Consider the following 15,367-nt stretch of genomic DNA (forward strand, 5'->3'; position numbering starts at 1 on the left):
AAAGGGAAGCACATTGTATTTACTTTTTCAGGGCACCCTGAATGGAAAACCCTCTCTATCCCTTGGGCTGTCCCTCCTGTTGCCTGCCAGCAGTGCTGTCCTGGAATCATTCTGTATACATTTTGGTGTGGCAGCTCCCTCCACTCCCTCCCCAACTTGCTTTGGACTTCATTTTTTCTTGTTTTGATTATTTAGAGAAGCTTGAGTGAGAAAACAGTGTTAGCATTCCTTGTTTGTTTTCCTGGCACAGACCAATAAAAATCTGCACCTGGGCTTTTAGTGGTATTTCCTTGCTTCAATAACATTAAATGAAAAAATACTCTATAAGTGGAAAATTTTGAGACCATCCACAGACAAGCATGTCCCACTGCTTTCTTTGGTATTTTAAGGCCCAGAGGCTTCCCGCATTAGCACTGCTATTAATAAAGCACAGGAGCTGAACAAAAACAGTCAGATTTTTTGCATCATCTTTTCATATCATTAGTCCCTGGAGAAAGAAAAGGTGCCCCTGACCTCAGCAGGGTGGTTTCTGCCAAGCAGGCAGTGTCTGGCACAAGCCTAGGTGATAGCAACATGGCAGGGGCATGGTGGGGCTGATGGCGTTTCCAGAAGTGTTCCTCTTCAGGCTGCTTCTTGCTTTTTATCACTGCAAAGAGCAGTCTGGAAAGAATCTTCCTTTGCTTGGAACAGTGCTGGCCGAGGGTTACACAGAAAGGATGCTGGCTGTGCTGTGCTGGCTTTGCAGTGTTTGCAGGCACGGGGGTGCTCCAGCTCCAGATGTGGGGAGCAGCGGGCTCAGACACACACAGTGCATCTGTCACAGAGCTCAAGGCTTGCTCAGCTCTGCAGCACTCACGTGTCAGAATTCCTGAGGGCTGTGGCCTTAGCACATACAGGGACATTTACACCAAGCACCACAATTTGGAGGGGCGGGCGCAGCCACACCACCACGCCCAAAATGCTCATTCATTGATATCTTAAACAGCCAACGGCAGTACTGGCCCACAGTGCTATAGTGGTAACGAGCTGATCTCTCCCTGCTGCCATCATTTCTCCCCGTGGATAATCTTTTCCTTGTGCTGGGTCTGTAAAGCTCAGGTGTGGTTCAGCTAATCCCAGCCATAGTGCCCCTCCTACATAACACAAACCAGCAGCTGGTCAAAAATGGTGCTCATTAATGCATTCCTGTCAAAATTCTGCATCGGGTCTTTGTTTTGTGGGTTAGGCTGGGGCAGGGTACAGGGAAAGGAATTTACAGGGAAGGGAGAGGGAGGAGAAAGGAGTCTGGATACCCATGGGTTCCACTGGGGAGTAAATAACAGCTGGAGAGAGGAAGAAGAGCTGCACCAAACCACTGCTGGTCTCCAGGCTGCTGAACCAGGGGCACCAGGAGACTGCTGGGGTCAGGCAGCCTCTGTAAATGCTGCAATGTGTGGCAGGAGTCAGAGGGAGGTGACCAGTTTTGGTGAGGACTCTGTGAGGATGGGGACTGCGGATATGGAGCAATTTTCATGGTATTCGTAGATAGTCAGTGAAAGGGAAGGTTGGAAATACAAAAATATAGAACAAAACACTCCACAGTGTGGGAGGAGAAGCTGTGGAGGAATTGGCTCTGTAGCCTCAGGCCAACTTGGACAAATTTATCCTGGTTAAAAAGAGGGGGAATAACATGAATCACAAGATCCAATGTAATAGGAGGGACATGGAAAACTTGATGCAGCAGAACAGTGGAACAGGAAGACCCATCCATTGAGGCATTTGCTGTATTTCTGGTCTGTCAAAATAAACATTCTGCATGTGGCTCATTGTACAATTTGATGTGGTTTTAGAAAGATAAGTATTCCAACAGAAGTGGGAATGGACAGAGGTTGCAGCACTTTGGTCTTCTGTAGGGACACAGCTCTGCATAACAACGAGGGGGCAGGGGACTCAGAGGACTCCAGATGCTGTGCACAGGCTGAGCCATAAATGTCTCAGCTTTTGTCATGATTTAAGGGACACCATCAGGGCAAAGCCATCTTTTCCACATGACATTGCCTAGCATGTAAACTGAAGGCCACGGCAGGATTCCTGCAGGAAACTCTTCTGTAGAAACTGCTTTCAATTGTCACGTGGGGTTCTTTCTCAAGCTTTGCAGAATGTACTTTCAGAAAGAAAATGAGCACAGTGAGAGAGAACTGGGATCATAAATCAATAGCATAAGAATGCACCATTCCCTTTCCTAGCAGGAGACAGAACAACCCTGGGGAGGAGTCCATACCCAAAACAAACACAGCAGATGCCTCCAGGGCTGCACCAATACCGTGCAAACACAGGGAAAATTCAGCTTGTCCCTTTTCTTTCACCAGCTGCCCACAGGGAGGGAGCCTGGCTGTGCTGCTCTGCTGGTTCCTGTCTCCTGGCAGGTGGGGGAGACAAGGCTGAGCCAAACAGGCCTCTGGGGTCACTGTGCCCTGAGAGTGGTGAAAAATTGGTCTTTGCAGTAAATGAATGGATGCAAATTATCCCATGGCTTCCCTGCCGATACGGTTGTGGTGGTGTGGGAGGAGAAAATCCTATGGCACCAAGAACAGTTCAGCAAAAGGACTTGGGATCCTTCTTTACTGGAAATGTACAGTGCCTGCACTTCCGTCAACAGAAAACTACACCAAACCCATGCTCCCCCATCTCTCCTGCCTCCCTTAAAAGCAAGATGACCGTCACAAAAGCTGCAGCCATAGACCTGGGTGTGGTGCTGTTAAGAGTTCCTGCCACTTTCTGAGCACAGCTGTTCCTTCTGCTTCTGGTCTTGTAAGTGTGCAGGATTTGCCTGATTGGGCTCAATTCATCCATCGCACCACTTTTTTTAGGAGAGTGGGCTTAACCCTATAAGTATGATCCTCACATGCTCAAGGCTTTTAACAAGGCCCAATTACATTCTTGCTATCTCCTTCAAGTCCTGTTTCTCTGCTTTCACCAAAGTCCTGCTCATGCAACTTTTCCTGTGTTGTAATGATTGGTGAATCAGAATCGTGCTGGCATCCAGCCTCTCCTCACCACAGTGCCCTCCAGAATCGGGCCTGGGCTTGGATGGGGAGCTGTTGTTTCCTGTGCCTGCCTTCCATCCCACCCGAGAGGCGGGAATTGGTTTGAACACCTGCCAAAACTGCCAACTCCCCAAGACAGAATGTGTACACCTGCATTAGTAAATTCAATTTTCCCGGGACCACCCTGGACCAAGGCTCCCACCTCTTCTCCCAGCCACTGCCTGGAGCAGAACTGGCAAGGAAAGCATCTCAACAGACACTGTTTGCATGAGACAGAAACGCCAGCAGGCCGAGGGGAAGGGTGTACGCTGACACCCATGGAGCAGGGCAGCTCCAGCTCTCTGCTCTGATCATATCATTCATTCCTCCTTTTCTCCCACATGCTGCATCAACCCCACACACCTTTTCCTCCACTTCTGGCTAGAGTCAAGGCCACTTCTCTTGGCCTCCTCCCATGTGTCACATCCCAGTCCTTCAGGTAGCACTTGGAAGTGATGTCCTATTCCCCTTTCCTTTCTGCAGTGCTGCTTACATGTATCCATGTGCGCTGCCTGGCTCAGCACACCATTCCAATGGACCTGAGAGCTGTGGATGCTCCTGCCAGCACCCATTGTTGCAGCTGCCCACTGCTCTACAGCGGCTTGGACCCACTGCAGAGCCTGGCCAGATGAGATTTATCCCCTCCAGTTCCCCCAGTGGGAGCCTGCATGGCAGCCTGCACTCCTGGCCCATCCTGGAGCTCCTCAGTCAGTGCTGGGGATGTTGGTCCTTGTCCTCAGGGAGAGGCTGGGGGGAGCGTGCAGTGCCCCTGCGGTGCTGATTGCAGTGAGATAAAGGTGGTAGAGACTTGAAAGCTGCATTTGCTGCTCTCTCCCCCTGGGTTGCTGCAGGATTGATCCTAAGAATCTCCCTTTTGTCTGTTACTGAGCCAATAACAGCCTCTTACAAACATCCTGTTGGTTCCTTACCTGTTGAGTTGAAGCCTCTCTCTGCTTGCCAACATAATTTTTCTGCCTCCAGCCAAACGCAAACCATTTTTTCGTTGCTGTGTGGGCCCCAAATCTGTTGTCTCCAGCAGAAACAGCTTCCATTGACCAACTTCTTCCTAGGCCTGGTGCTGTGAAACAAAAATCTGAAAAGAGGTGTAACTGAGATGGTCCAAAGGGTCACCAGCTGGGCAGTCCTTTTCCCAAGGCTATTAACTTATGGCAGCATTCCAAACAACATCAATGATCTCCTTGAGTGAAAACACTCAAACCACCTGGGTTTTTCCAGTAAGCACCATCTTCCTTCTGAGCACTCTGGCTTGGCAAAGGATTTGGTTACAGGAATGAGCTGCAGAAGGGAGGTAGAGGGCATGGCTGCTGTTATGCCAGAGGAAACAAGCATAGAATTGTTCAGGATGTAGAGAACCTCTAAAGCCACCAAGTCCAACCATTAACCCAGCACTGCCAGTCCACCATTAAACCATGTCCCCAGGAGCTACATCTTTTAAGTATCTCCAGGGACAGTGGGTGACTCCACCACTTCCCTGGGCAGCCTGCTCCAGGGCTTGACAAACCTTTCCATGAGGAATTTTGTTCCTAATATCTAATGTAAAGCTTTCCTGGTGCAACTTGAGGCCAGAGACAGAGACTTGAGACAGAGACTGACCCCCACCTGGCTGCAGCCTGCCCTTAGGGAGTTGTGGAGGGTGATAACAGGGATCTGGTGAGAGGGGTGGGAATGCCCCTTGCTTCCTCTCAAGCTCCCACCACACACCTGGCCCTGCCCCGCTGCCTGCAGCCCCCTGTCCCTCTGACAGGACCTGCCACACGTCCCTCTGTCACAGCAGGTGTCTGCACCCTGCGACTGCTCAGCACTTGGAGGTGAGGTAAAGCACAGGGAGGTCAAGCAGCCAGTGACAGTGAACAGTCCTGCTCCAACTCCTGCCTTCCACCAGTTTTTAGAAACTTTGCTAGGGAAAAAAAACAATACCAACCAGAAAGTCCAAACCCTTCAATCTCTGCTTAGCAATCCATTTCATTCTCAGTTCCCTGGGCCGGCCACCATACACAGGGCCTGCAGCTCCTCTGCTGGGATGGGTGCTTGTGTTCTGCCAGGCAGCTCTGCCTGGAGATGAGGATTTGTTTGCCCACAGGCACATTTTCTCATTCTGCAGCAAGCGAGGGGGCTCGCAGAGGGCCCTGGGCCCTGAGCTTGGGCACGCTGCCCCACTGCAGCTCTCGGGGCAGAGCACCTGGTCAGAAACATCCTCCTGCAGCCACTCACAAGCTTCCACAGGGGAAGAGGCTGTTCATTACCCACTTGTCCTGGAGGATCCAGCCTTACCTCTGGCGTATGTGAGCAGAGAGGGGTGATGCAGAGAGCAGGGAATTCATGGAAGAGAAGGCTTTAATTCCACTGACTGCATGGGACACCTACCCAACTGCATGCAGACTCAGGGAGCAATAGGATACACCAAGTGGTATCTGTGCCAGGGCATCAGGAATAAGCTGGGTGTGCAGCAAGGCCCAGGATTGCATTCCTGCACTGGCCAAAGGCAGGGGTTTGCTGTGAAGTCCAGTTCTCTCTTACAGCCCTGAGCACTCACCTGTACTCACCTGAGATAAACTCCAGCAGATGTTTCTTTTGGGGGTCTGGTCTTTGCTCCAAAGCCTCACATTGTACAACACTCACACCCAGACAGAGCCTGGCTTTCCTGCCATGCCCCGTGGGGCATTGACACCTACACACCTTCCTTTCCTACCGGAGCTTGGATTTGGCAGCAGCCGGGTCTTGCAGCCTTCGTGCACAGCTGGTTTAGCAAAGCCAGGAACACCACTCTTCAAGTCTAGCAAGGGATGACAAGACAAGGGCCCAGCCAAGCCCTTCCCAGAGCCCAGGGAGGGAAGTGAGGTTCCAGGCTGGCTGATGAGGTTGTGTACCATCTGCTGGGCTCGCTGTCTCCAAGCAACTGGACGTGGTGCCTCAGACAAACTGCAGTGCTCTTCTCTCCCTTCTGCAGTTTGCGGCTCGCTTCCCTCCTCCTCCTTCTTTGTGCCTCTTCTCCTCACACAGCAAGCCACTTGGACCTTCCCACCAGCAGCCCAAAAGCTGCCTCCTTCCAGATAACAAATGGTGCCAGTAGCCTTGACACTGACTTAATTCCAACGCAGAGGGCTGGCAGCTCACTCGATAAAGACAAAGCACATCAGTGGAGCAGACTCTTGTACTGCGCTCAGCTCAGTGCTGCTTTACTCTCCGATTAGCATTTTAAATCATCCCAAAGCGCTGCTGACTGACAGCTAAGTGGACTTGACCCTGGTTTGCAGATGGGTCTCAAAAAAGTATTTTCCCACAGAGTGACAGAATGATGTTCCCTGGAAAGTTGTGCAAGGACTGGCTCTCGATGCTAAGGTGTTTCATTACATCTTTAGAAGGGTGGTTGGAATATAAACACGATATGAAACTGCAACAGACCCACTGGCAGTGCTTGCAGGAGTAACAGTGGGAGGGCTTGCTGGATAAACTGGACAGCTGCAGCCTCTGTGCAGAAGGGTGAATGCAATCCCCAGGTAAGGAGGCAGGCAGCAGCTACCAGATGCTCTCCAGTGCTTTCACTGACACTGGGAGAGCACTATAGGGAACCTCTGGATGCTTTGGGTACTACAGCTTAAGGAGGGTGTTCAGAACAACTGCAGAGGAGATAAAATTGGAAACATCACAAAGATGTGAAGGAGTTGAAGATCCCCTTCCAGTCAGCTTAGTAAGAAGTTATGAGGTGCTTGAGTTTGGTTTATTTGGCTCCGACATTCAGAAGAGACCCAAGACTGCAGCTGAGAGTTCCTGTGCATGGACAGCACATAAAGAGAGCCCACAACTTGCATTCCAGGTGAGGGAAGGTCAGAAGATGCAGAAGATCCCAGTGCATATCCATCCAGAGAAGTGCCCAAGGATGACTGACCACCCCCCCAGATCACCAGGGATTGTGATGAACTCCCACCAGAGGCAAGCTTTAAATAGATAAAGTCACCCAGAGAGGCACTGTAATTTTGCCAGCAACGTGTTTGCAGGCCACCCTGAACGCCCAGGGCCAGACTTGCTGAAGAGAGCAGTGCCAGTCTCAGCACGAGTTGGATGCATCCAGAATCCTGGTGACCTCGTGGGACAGAGTAAGTGAAGGGACGGCAGCCTCTACTCTCCGTGTTGCTTCTGGGGCAGCCAGGCTGTGGTGGCCACTGGCCCTGTCACCCCGGTGCCCCGGGGCCCCGGTGCCTGTGCAACCCAAGCCCCGAGCCCGCTCAGGGAGCCGGGGTGTGCCGGCACCTGCTCCGAGGGGCACGGCTCAGCACCCAGGAGGGGCCGGAACGGCTCCCAGACACACATCTGGCAATCAGGAGAGGATCAAGGGCATCCTGACTCAACACTCACGATGTGGACCCAGCAAAGGCCCCTTCCCACCCTGCTCCCACGTGTCCTGGAGGACCCCCAGAGTAGAGGCTCTGGGCCGGAGCCCAGCAGAGGTTTCATGGGAACAGCCACGGCTCATGGCACACAAAGAAAGCAAGAGGAGTCTCTTTGCAATATAAATTTGTTTTTATTGAAGCAGCAGTCACATGACCTCGCATCTAGCCTTTAGGATAGCGACAGAATGGATTCGGCCAGGTCAGCCAGCCCAAAAAAGGATTTTTATTTTTTTTTTCTTTTTTCTTTTTGCGCTAATAGACATGTCATGTTTAATACATACATTATCCAGTACCGGAAACCCAACTCAGAGATAGCTATGTGCTGATTTGCTGGAGGAACGGTCCACTGGACGTGGTCTCGACAAACTTTACAGATCACCACCAAATAACATTACTAATGGGATCCAATGATTTTAAAAAAAAAAACAACCCAAACAACCATGAGTGCAGGATTCAAAGCCAGCAGTTTACACAGGTTCTTAAGTTTGTATCTATAGGTGGACGGTAAAGGAAGATTGGTTGGTTTCAATTTGAAATATTTATGTCCCAGGGTTCCTCTCTCCATCAAATCAAACGGTATCATAGACAAGCTGGCATCTCTTCAAAGATAGCATGGAATAACACAGCTCATTTAAGAAAACATGCTCATTTCTTGAGGTTTTTCTTTATTATTACAAAGATTCACGTCCACCTATTCTCGCAGAGTGGAAAGAGGCATGAGGGTGAGGAACAAGGGTCAGAGAAGGGAGAGAGGAGGAGGGAAGAATAGGGCAATATTTTGAAATAAAGACCACACACTTGGTATTTTTTAAATTTCATTTCCAGGCTAACCTACTTTTTATTTAATGCAAATTACAGTACCAGTTAACTATTTCCGAACCGAGTCACACAGAACAAAACGTATTTACAAGGGGAATGGGGCGGGGGAAATAATAAAACATTAAGCATACTTTCCACAAAAAAAGTTTATATTTAAAATGAAAAAAAAATCAGTCACAGAGGCATTCAAGTAGTAATAATGTTATACAGGTTTTGCTTTTCCTTTAAATCAAGACAGATTTGCACAAGTGTATGCAATAGTTTGTATACAACCCACAGTCCTTAATATATATATATTTAGATTTCTGTTTTTAAGATGGAAGTGGTCACGCTAATTGGTGTGTACAGGCCCAAGTGATCCATCAGCAACACATTAATGAACGCAAATTTTACAGGCAAGCAAATTATATATATATAAATATATTTTATATATATATATTAAAAATAAATTGAGAAAGACCAACACAAGGAAGCTACTTTTCTCGAGCTAACCCCTTAGGTACTGTTTTCCTTTCCTGTCGTTTTGCCATTATTGCAGTGTTGCAAAACGAAGCCAACTGCGACCAGAACCGGCCGAGAGCCCCGTGGAAATCAGCTGCCACCCCAGGGGTACCCGCTGGCAGTCTCCGGAAGGCAGAGCCCGGACCGAATACCCTACTGTGCTTTTCCTCATCGGCTTTTCCTTTTTCTCCGCGGTGGCTGAGGTTCCTAGTACAGGAGTACGAGTCTGACAGGCTGCTTGACTTCTGCTTTTCCAAGTACTGAAAACTGGGGGGGGGGAATTTTAGGTTGCAAGTCGCAGGCACCTGCCATTATTTTAGGTAAACCTTGGCTTCGAAATAAGGGGACAGAGTGTTCAGGGATCTTCTACCAGTCAATTTTCTTTTGCAGGTAATTTTTTTCTTTTTCCCTAGCAAGGTAGATAAGTTTAATAGTAAAGAACACCAGTGTCTTGATTGAGCGTCCGGACAAACTGTGATCCAGCCCGGCTCAGGGACCCACTATGGCAGGGCTGACGTAAAGGACACATCAAGACCACACTGGGTTACAAAAGAAGCCCAAAAGAGTGTAAAAGAAGAGAGGGACAGCTCTGAGCAGACTGTCACCAACAGCTTGGCATCACTGACCTTCGTGTCACCAGAAAGAAAGTGCAGCCTCTGCTTCACTGGAATGAACACGAGATGCTTCGAAATAAAACAGCAACCTTTGGTTTGGTAAAGAGTTACGTGTTTTCCCATTCAAGACAATCTTATGTGGAATACTAACAAGGTAGTAAAACACAAGCAAACTAGTTTTAGAAACAAGGCCTTCGTGCTGGGCACAAGAAATCAAGAGTCATGTTAAACTTATCTCAAGAAAACAAAAGTGACTTTGGGGAAGGATGTGAGGGAAAAACAGGGAGAAGAAAGGGAACAGAAAGTCCTCCCGGCAGAAAAAACCACCGCAGTCTCCTACAGCGATGTCCCCACTCCCACCACAGCTGCAGCAACCCTGTGGGATGTGGGGATTTCCCTCCCTGGGGGCCCTTTCCACTCGCTGCTGCCCTGGCACAGCTGCAGGGAGGGTGGGAAGGCCGAGCCTCCTGGAAGCTGCTGCTGCCCAGACGCTCCTGGTGCAGGGTTGAGGGGAGAGACAAGCAAAATCTAAATGGGCTGCTAGGGCAAGGGTCCGAATGAAACCAGCTGCTGCTAGCGGGAGGAGGAGGGCAGGGTGGGCACCTTGGAGACTCCCAGAACAAAGCCACGGCTCCAATGAAGTGAATGACAGTGGAGATGGTTTCTTTCATTCCGCTACTGATCAGGGTATCACTGAAACCTTACAGCACTCAAAGAGTTAGAAAGCGGGGTGGGGAGGGGGGAGCAAAGATGCGGGTTTGGGGTGGGAGACATTGTTAATAAAGAAGGAGGAGAAAAAAATAAAAGGGAAATAAAATTCAAAAATTAATGGAAGCGAAGGCACTCCAAACTATATAGATACACTATACATCGCTAGAGTTATTGTTACAATAATACAGGCCGGTACCTACTGTACAGAGTTAAAACTATATGGCTTTAAAAAGCTCGTCTACATTTTGTCTGATTATTAAACAGAATCACTGCCCTGAACGGTAACTTTTTGCTCATTAATAACAGTTCCTGGGTCCACATATTTACATACAAAACAATAAAACTCAAAATTCAAAAACAACCAAAAATAATAATGTACAAGCTTGAATTTGGTGAGGAGCTTTGTTTTTTGTTGTTATTTTTCTGTGTTTTTTTTCTTTTTTTTTTTCTTATTTACAAAAAAAGGTTGTTCAAAGACCTGGATCTAACTTGTATAAAAGAGTGTGTGATCCTGCTATGATCCTTGAAAACAGAAATAAAACCAGAGGGGCACCCCTGACCCTCCCCCCAGCCTAACACACACACGAGACACACACACAGACGCCGGCACAGCCACAAAACCAGAGAGAAACGCTCTGACTCCCCTCCACCAGTCTTTAACAAAAAAATGAAAAAGAAAAGCCACATGTCCTGGCACAAGCAGCAATTTTTCTTAGATGTATTTTTATTACTTTTGTTTCTTTTTAAAGACTCTATAATTTACTGCCTCCAAAAAACAGCACCTGTGGCCAATACTTCAGCAGTCTTGTCTGTAGAGCAGATCCATACCCTGCCACTGTCCTACTTTTTGAGTCTCCTGCATGAATTTGGATCACTGGGTCAACCAAGCCCCTTCACTTACCTTTCAGGATACAGACTAGCCGAGCGCACACATTAAGACGCTCTTCAGCCCTTTCTATTAAGTTGCAGGTAAGGATTTGGAAAGCCTTGTTTCTCAACGTGGGTGTGCTTTCCTTTGCAGCCAGCCAGAATGCAAAAAAGCTTTAAAACCTTTGTTATTTTTGTGTGTGTGCCCAACAGCAAATCGCCGAGGGGTATAACTTGAGGGTTTATCGGTTTCGTGGTAGGTGGTCACTCACCTCCTCAATCAGCTCCTGCGTCCCCAAACCCACCGCGTGCCAGGCAGGAGGGAGAGGGCAGAGCTTTTATCAGTTCCGGGGCTGCTAAGAGACAGTTTCCAAAAAATCCCACGTCAACAGCATAAAAGGTACAAGAAGAAACACACCGAGCTCGTGACCAAGCCCCTGCCGCCCCTGCGGCGGCCGAGCTTCCAAAGCCGCTACTGCCGGTTCCCCCCGGGGCACACGAAGTTCCGCGTGTTCCCGAAAAGCAACGCTTGCCTTAGAGATCCGCAGGTCGAGGAACGACTCGGTAAGCACCAAAGGCGATTACAGTTTCTCTGAAGAAGGATAAGGCTGGAGCGGACACCAACCGCAAGCCTACCACAAGATCAGGTCTCTGAAAGTCTCGATTCCGCGCCGGGGCTGCATCCGGCCGCTCACCTGACCCTTTCGCAAGGAATATTGCTTTGACTTCAGGAAGAGAGACGTGGATGCTCACACCACACGCCGTCGCAGGGAGGAAACCTGGACCCTGAACTGATGGACTAGAACAAGCATTCACCTCACGCTTCAGTCAGACCGATTCAAGATCGTCGACAAAATAAAAAAAGCAGTATTGTATCTATGTATACATGTATATATTTATATAATATATATACACACACACTCATATAGAGCCAGCTTTCCTACAAGTCAGCAGGTACAAATTACCATCAAGAGCATTTGGATGTGTATTTTAATATTCTACCAATGTAAAAACAATGGCGACGTGGCAACACGCATCAATAAATAGAGATCAAAAAAAAAGAAAAAGGAAGAGGTTAAAAAAGATGAAAATTAAATAGAGATTCTACCTGTGGATTTAAAATCAGAACTATCAGAGAATGTGGCATCCTGCAAGTTAAAACTGCAGTTAAAAAAAAAAAAAGTATTACAAAATAAACCAGTAGCTTGTTACAGTTCACATTATAAACCCTGGTGTCCTTTTCCTGTATGCATCTTAGGAAAGGGAAGCCTGTTCAAATCAAGAGCCAAGGAGGGGTGGGGAAGAGAAAAAACCCAACCAAACACACTTTCACAGTGGCCACTTCCCAAAAAGTCCCTTAACATCCATCCACCAGCTGGGCCCCTGCCCCTGCCGAGGATTTTGTTCGTCCGCTCTTCTCTGCTGAAGCTGGGAGCCGGCCCGAGACACGGAAAGCAGGAGCTCCGGCTGGGCTAAGGGGATGCCTCGGCTGCTGCTGTTCGTGCATGTGTGTGTATTATATTATATATCACCCACTCGGGCAAGACTTTTCCCACATGAAGCTGCAGATTTCCTCATCACTAGGACTGATTTTTAAAATGAAAGGCTTCCGCTAGCGGTTCAAGCCTTAGACACATGGCAAACCCTCTCCCCCACCCCATGGTAACCTGTTTTCCTACCACATCGCCCACTCCCCGTGCCGAGCCAGGGCAGCTCTTCAGATAACCTGGGATATGGATTTGCTGACAAGAAACGATGAGCTCTGTTGAATGACCCCTGCTAAGCTCCCGACCAAATTCAAGCTGTGCACTACATCAAAGTCCAAAACTTCACTTAAAAAGAAAATAAAAAAAGAGGGTAAAAAAAAAAAAAAAAAAGGAACTTCAGCAGAGAATGAGGTTTGGGATTTGTTTGTTTCGTTTTTTTCCTTCTTTCTGTTGTGGGAGGGGAGATGAGGCAAGAGTCCTGGTTCTGAAGTACACAACAGCAAACTTCCAACATGAAGAGATTGTCGAGGGGAGACATTGGTGTGTTGTATTGCTCCGCTTTCCCTCCTCCCCCCACCTAGTCCCCTGCCCCGGACACCCTGCAGAGTGAGAATACAATGAAACTGGTTTGTATTTATAGATATTTTACAAGGTTAAATAAGAACAACAATAATAATAATAAAAAATTGAACACTAAAATGAACAGGTTGGTTGGTTTGTTGTTTTGTTGGATTTTTTTTTCCTCTTTTTAATTTTCTTTCCAAATGTGACCAGTGTTGCTGAGCAAGACTCAAATTACTGGTGATTTTTCCTGTGCAGCTGGCTGCTTGGTACTGGTTCAGGTGGAGTTGGAGGCTGATGCTGTAGCTACACTATTGGTCTGAACTCGTTCTCCTGCGTTAACATCTGCAAACAACAGACAAGAAGGGGAGAGAGAAAAAAAACCCAGCATTACCTCCAGAACAGAGACACATTGGAAACAACAACTATGACATTCTCCACAAGGGGAAACCCATAACTCCCACAAAAAGGTGTTTGGTTAGGATGACTGCCCTGACTTCAGGAGATGCAGATGGAACAATCCATCTGGGGAAAGATGGAAGATGGTCTTTAAGCAGGGCAAAAGCAACCAGGAGTGCTGAGGACTGCGGGCTGGGCTCCAGCCAGTTCTGCAGTTTGTAACACTTGCTGTGCAGTGCCAAGTCGCCTGTGTTACGTCCCATAACTGCAGGACAAGGCACACTGGCATTGCCAAAGCCAACACCAGTGTCTGTGGTCACTGTGAGGTTTCACATTGGTGAATGTGAAAGTTTCACATTGTTAGTTAGTCCTTCTCATAATAAGTCTGCCTGTTAGTTGTGTGAATGAGTGCAGGCAAGGAATGTGACAAGCCTGCTCCCCTGGCAGAAACAGCTGGTGTGCTAATGTGCAATTCATGCACTTGTTGCCTGAGAAAGTCTTTCAAATCTGCTGCTGTTGCTCAACCCAAGTTGGATCTGCCACCCTCTGAACTGCTGAAGCAGATTAACATCGAGGCCTGAAGCCAGTAATGAGGTTTATGCAAGCACATGATATGTTAGAGGATTGGATCTCTCCAGTAAATGCTTCCAACACCTTCTCAGGGAGGGACAGTGCTTCACAGAGAGACAAGTCACAGGATCAAGGGCATGTGTCAAAATGCATTTCAAGAAAACAGAGGGTTTGCAAAGAAATACCAAAAGGAAATTAATCGTAACTGTGTTTTCATAGGCTGCATGCATCAGGTACTTCCTCTAAAAAATATTCTTAGTATTAGAAGAGTAGGTAGGGGAAAAAAATGCACTAATTTCACCTGGAACCATTCTATATAGTATCTAATTAGCTAAGTCAGAAAGACTATAGGATACTTATAGATAAGTGGGTGAACACCTAAATGCATAAAATACAGGATGGGAAAGAGGTATTAAATAAGGTTTTCTCCAAGAGACTGTAATGCATTTCACCCACCACTTAATTTACATAAGATTAACTGCAAAGCTATTGATACTGCAACAGGAAACAACATCAGAAATACTTATTATCTTGGTACAGAAGAGGGCAGAGTGGGCAAACTGTGTATTTGACAAGACACATGTAAAGGGTTTACGAAAAAAAAGAACAGCTTTGGTGACCTCAGCCTGAAGGGTTGTGTGACTAGCAGGAATACCAGACATGACAAAACACACTGGTGGGCACTGGGTTCTCTATCACAGAGGAACTGGACAATGCTCTGCAGTCACCTGTTAGCAAAACCCCCTCCTCTTCAGCCACACTGACCTGACTGCAGCCATGGACACAGGCAATGAACTGAATCATGGACCACTTTGGGTTGGAGGGGACCTTAAAGAACATCCAGTTCCAACTTCCCCGCCAAGGCCAGGGACACCTCCCAGTAGAGCAGGTTTCCCAAAGGCCCATTGATCCTGGTCTTGAACAGTTCCAGGGGGGGTCGTAGCTTTTCTGAGCAGCCTGTGCCAGAGCCTCACCAGTCTCACAGTAAAGAATTTATTCCTAATCTAAACCTATCCTGTTTCAGTGTGAACCCATTTCCCCTTGTCCTAACACTTCATGCCCTCATCAAAAAAGCCCCTTTCTGGTTCTCTTGTAGGCCCTCTTTAGGTCCTGGAAGTTTGCTATATGGTTTTTCCAGAGCCTTCTCTTCTCTGGGCTGAAGAGTCAACAACTCTCTCAAAGGAGAAGTGCTCCAGGCCCTGATAATCTTAATCACCTCCCTCCGGACTTGCTCCAGCAGGTTCACATCCTTATGCTGGTGGGCACAGAGCTGGGCACAACCCTTCAAGCTGAGGTATCACTGGCCAGAGTCGAGGGGCAGAATCTCAACCTGCTGCCCAAGCTGCTTTTGATGCAGCCCAGGA

General features: G+C 48.0%; 2 protein-coding genes across 7 annotated transcripts in view; one reads left to right on the plus strand and one right to left on the minus strand.

Moving 5' to 3' along the window:
- CFAP91 (cilia and flagella associated protein 91) overlaps positions 1–12,863 on the plus strand; it is a 43,290-nt gene extending 30,427 nt beyond the window's left edge. For 4 of the 5 annotated variants that reach the window (XM_085572145.1, XM_085572164.1, XM_085572161.1 and 1 more), the window contains one exon: positions 8,832–12,863. The gene's annotated coding sequence lies outside the window, so the exon portion shown is untranslated. Of the gene's footprint in view, positions 1–31 lie in introns of all 5 variants that reach the window. The other variant, XM_085572149.1, reaches the window with a different exon arrangement.
- GSK3B (glycogen synthase kinase 3 beta) overlaps positions 7,586–15,367 on the minus strand; it is a 149,203-nt gene continuing 141,421 nt past the window's right edge. For both annotated transcript variants that reach the window (XM_021548814.4, XM_021548813.4), the window contains one exon: positions 7,586–13,379. In XM_021548814.4, the coding sequence (XP_021404489.1) occupies positions 13,312–13,379 (68 nt within the window). In that variant the 3' untranslated portion in view covers positions 7,586–13,311. The remainder of the gene's footprint in view (positions 13,380–15,367) is intronic.

Source organism: Lonchura striata, chromosome 1, assembly GCF_050655825.1.
Source record: "Lonchura striata isolate lonStrDom1 chromosome 1, ASM5065582v1, whole genome shotgun sequence".
Classification (NCBI taxonomy): Eukaryota; Metazoa; Chordata; class Aves; order Passeriformes; family Estrildidae; genus Lonchura; species Lonchura striata.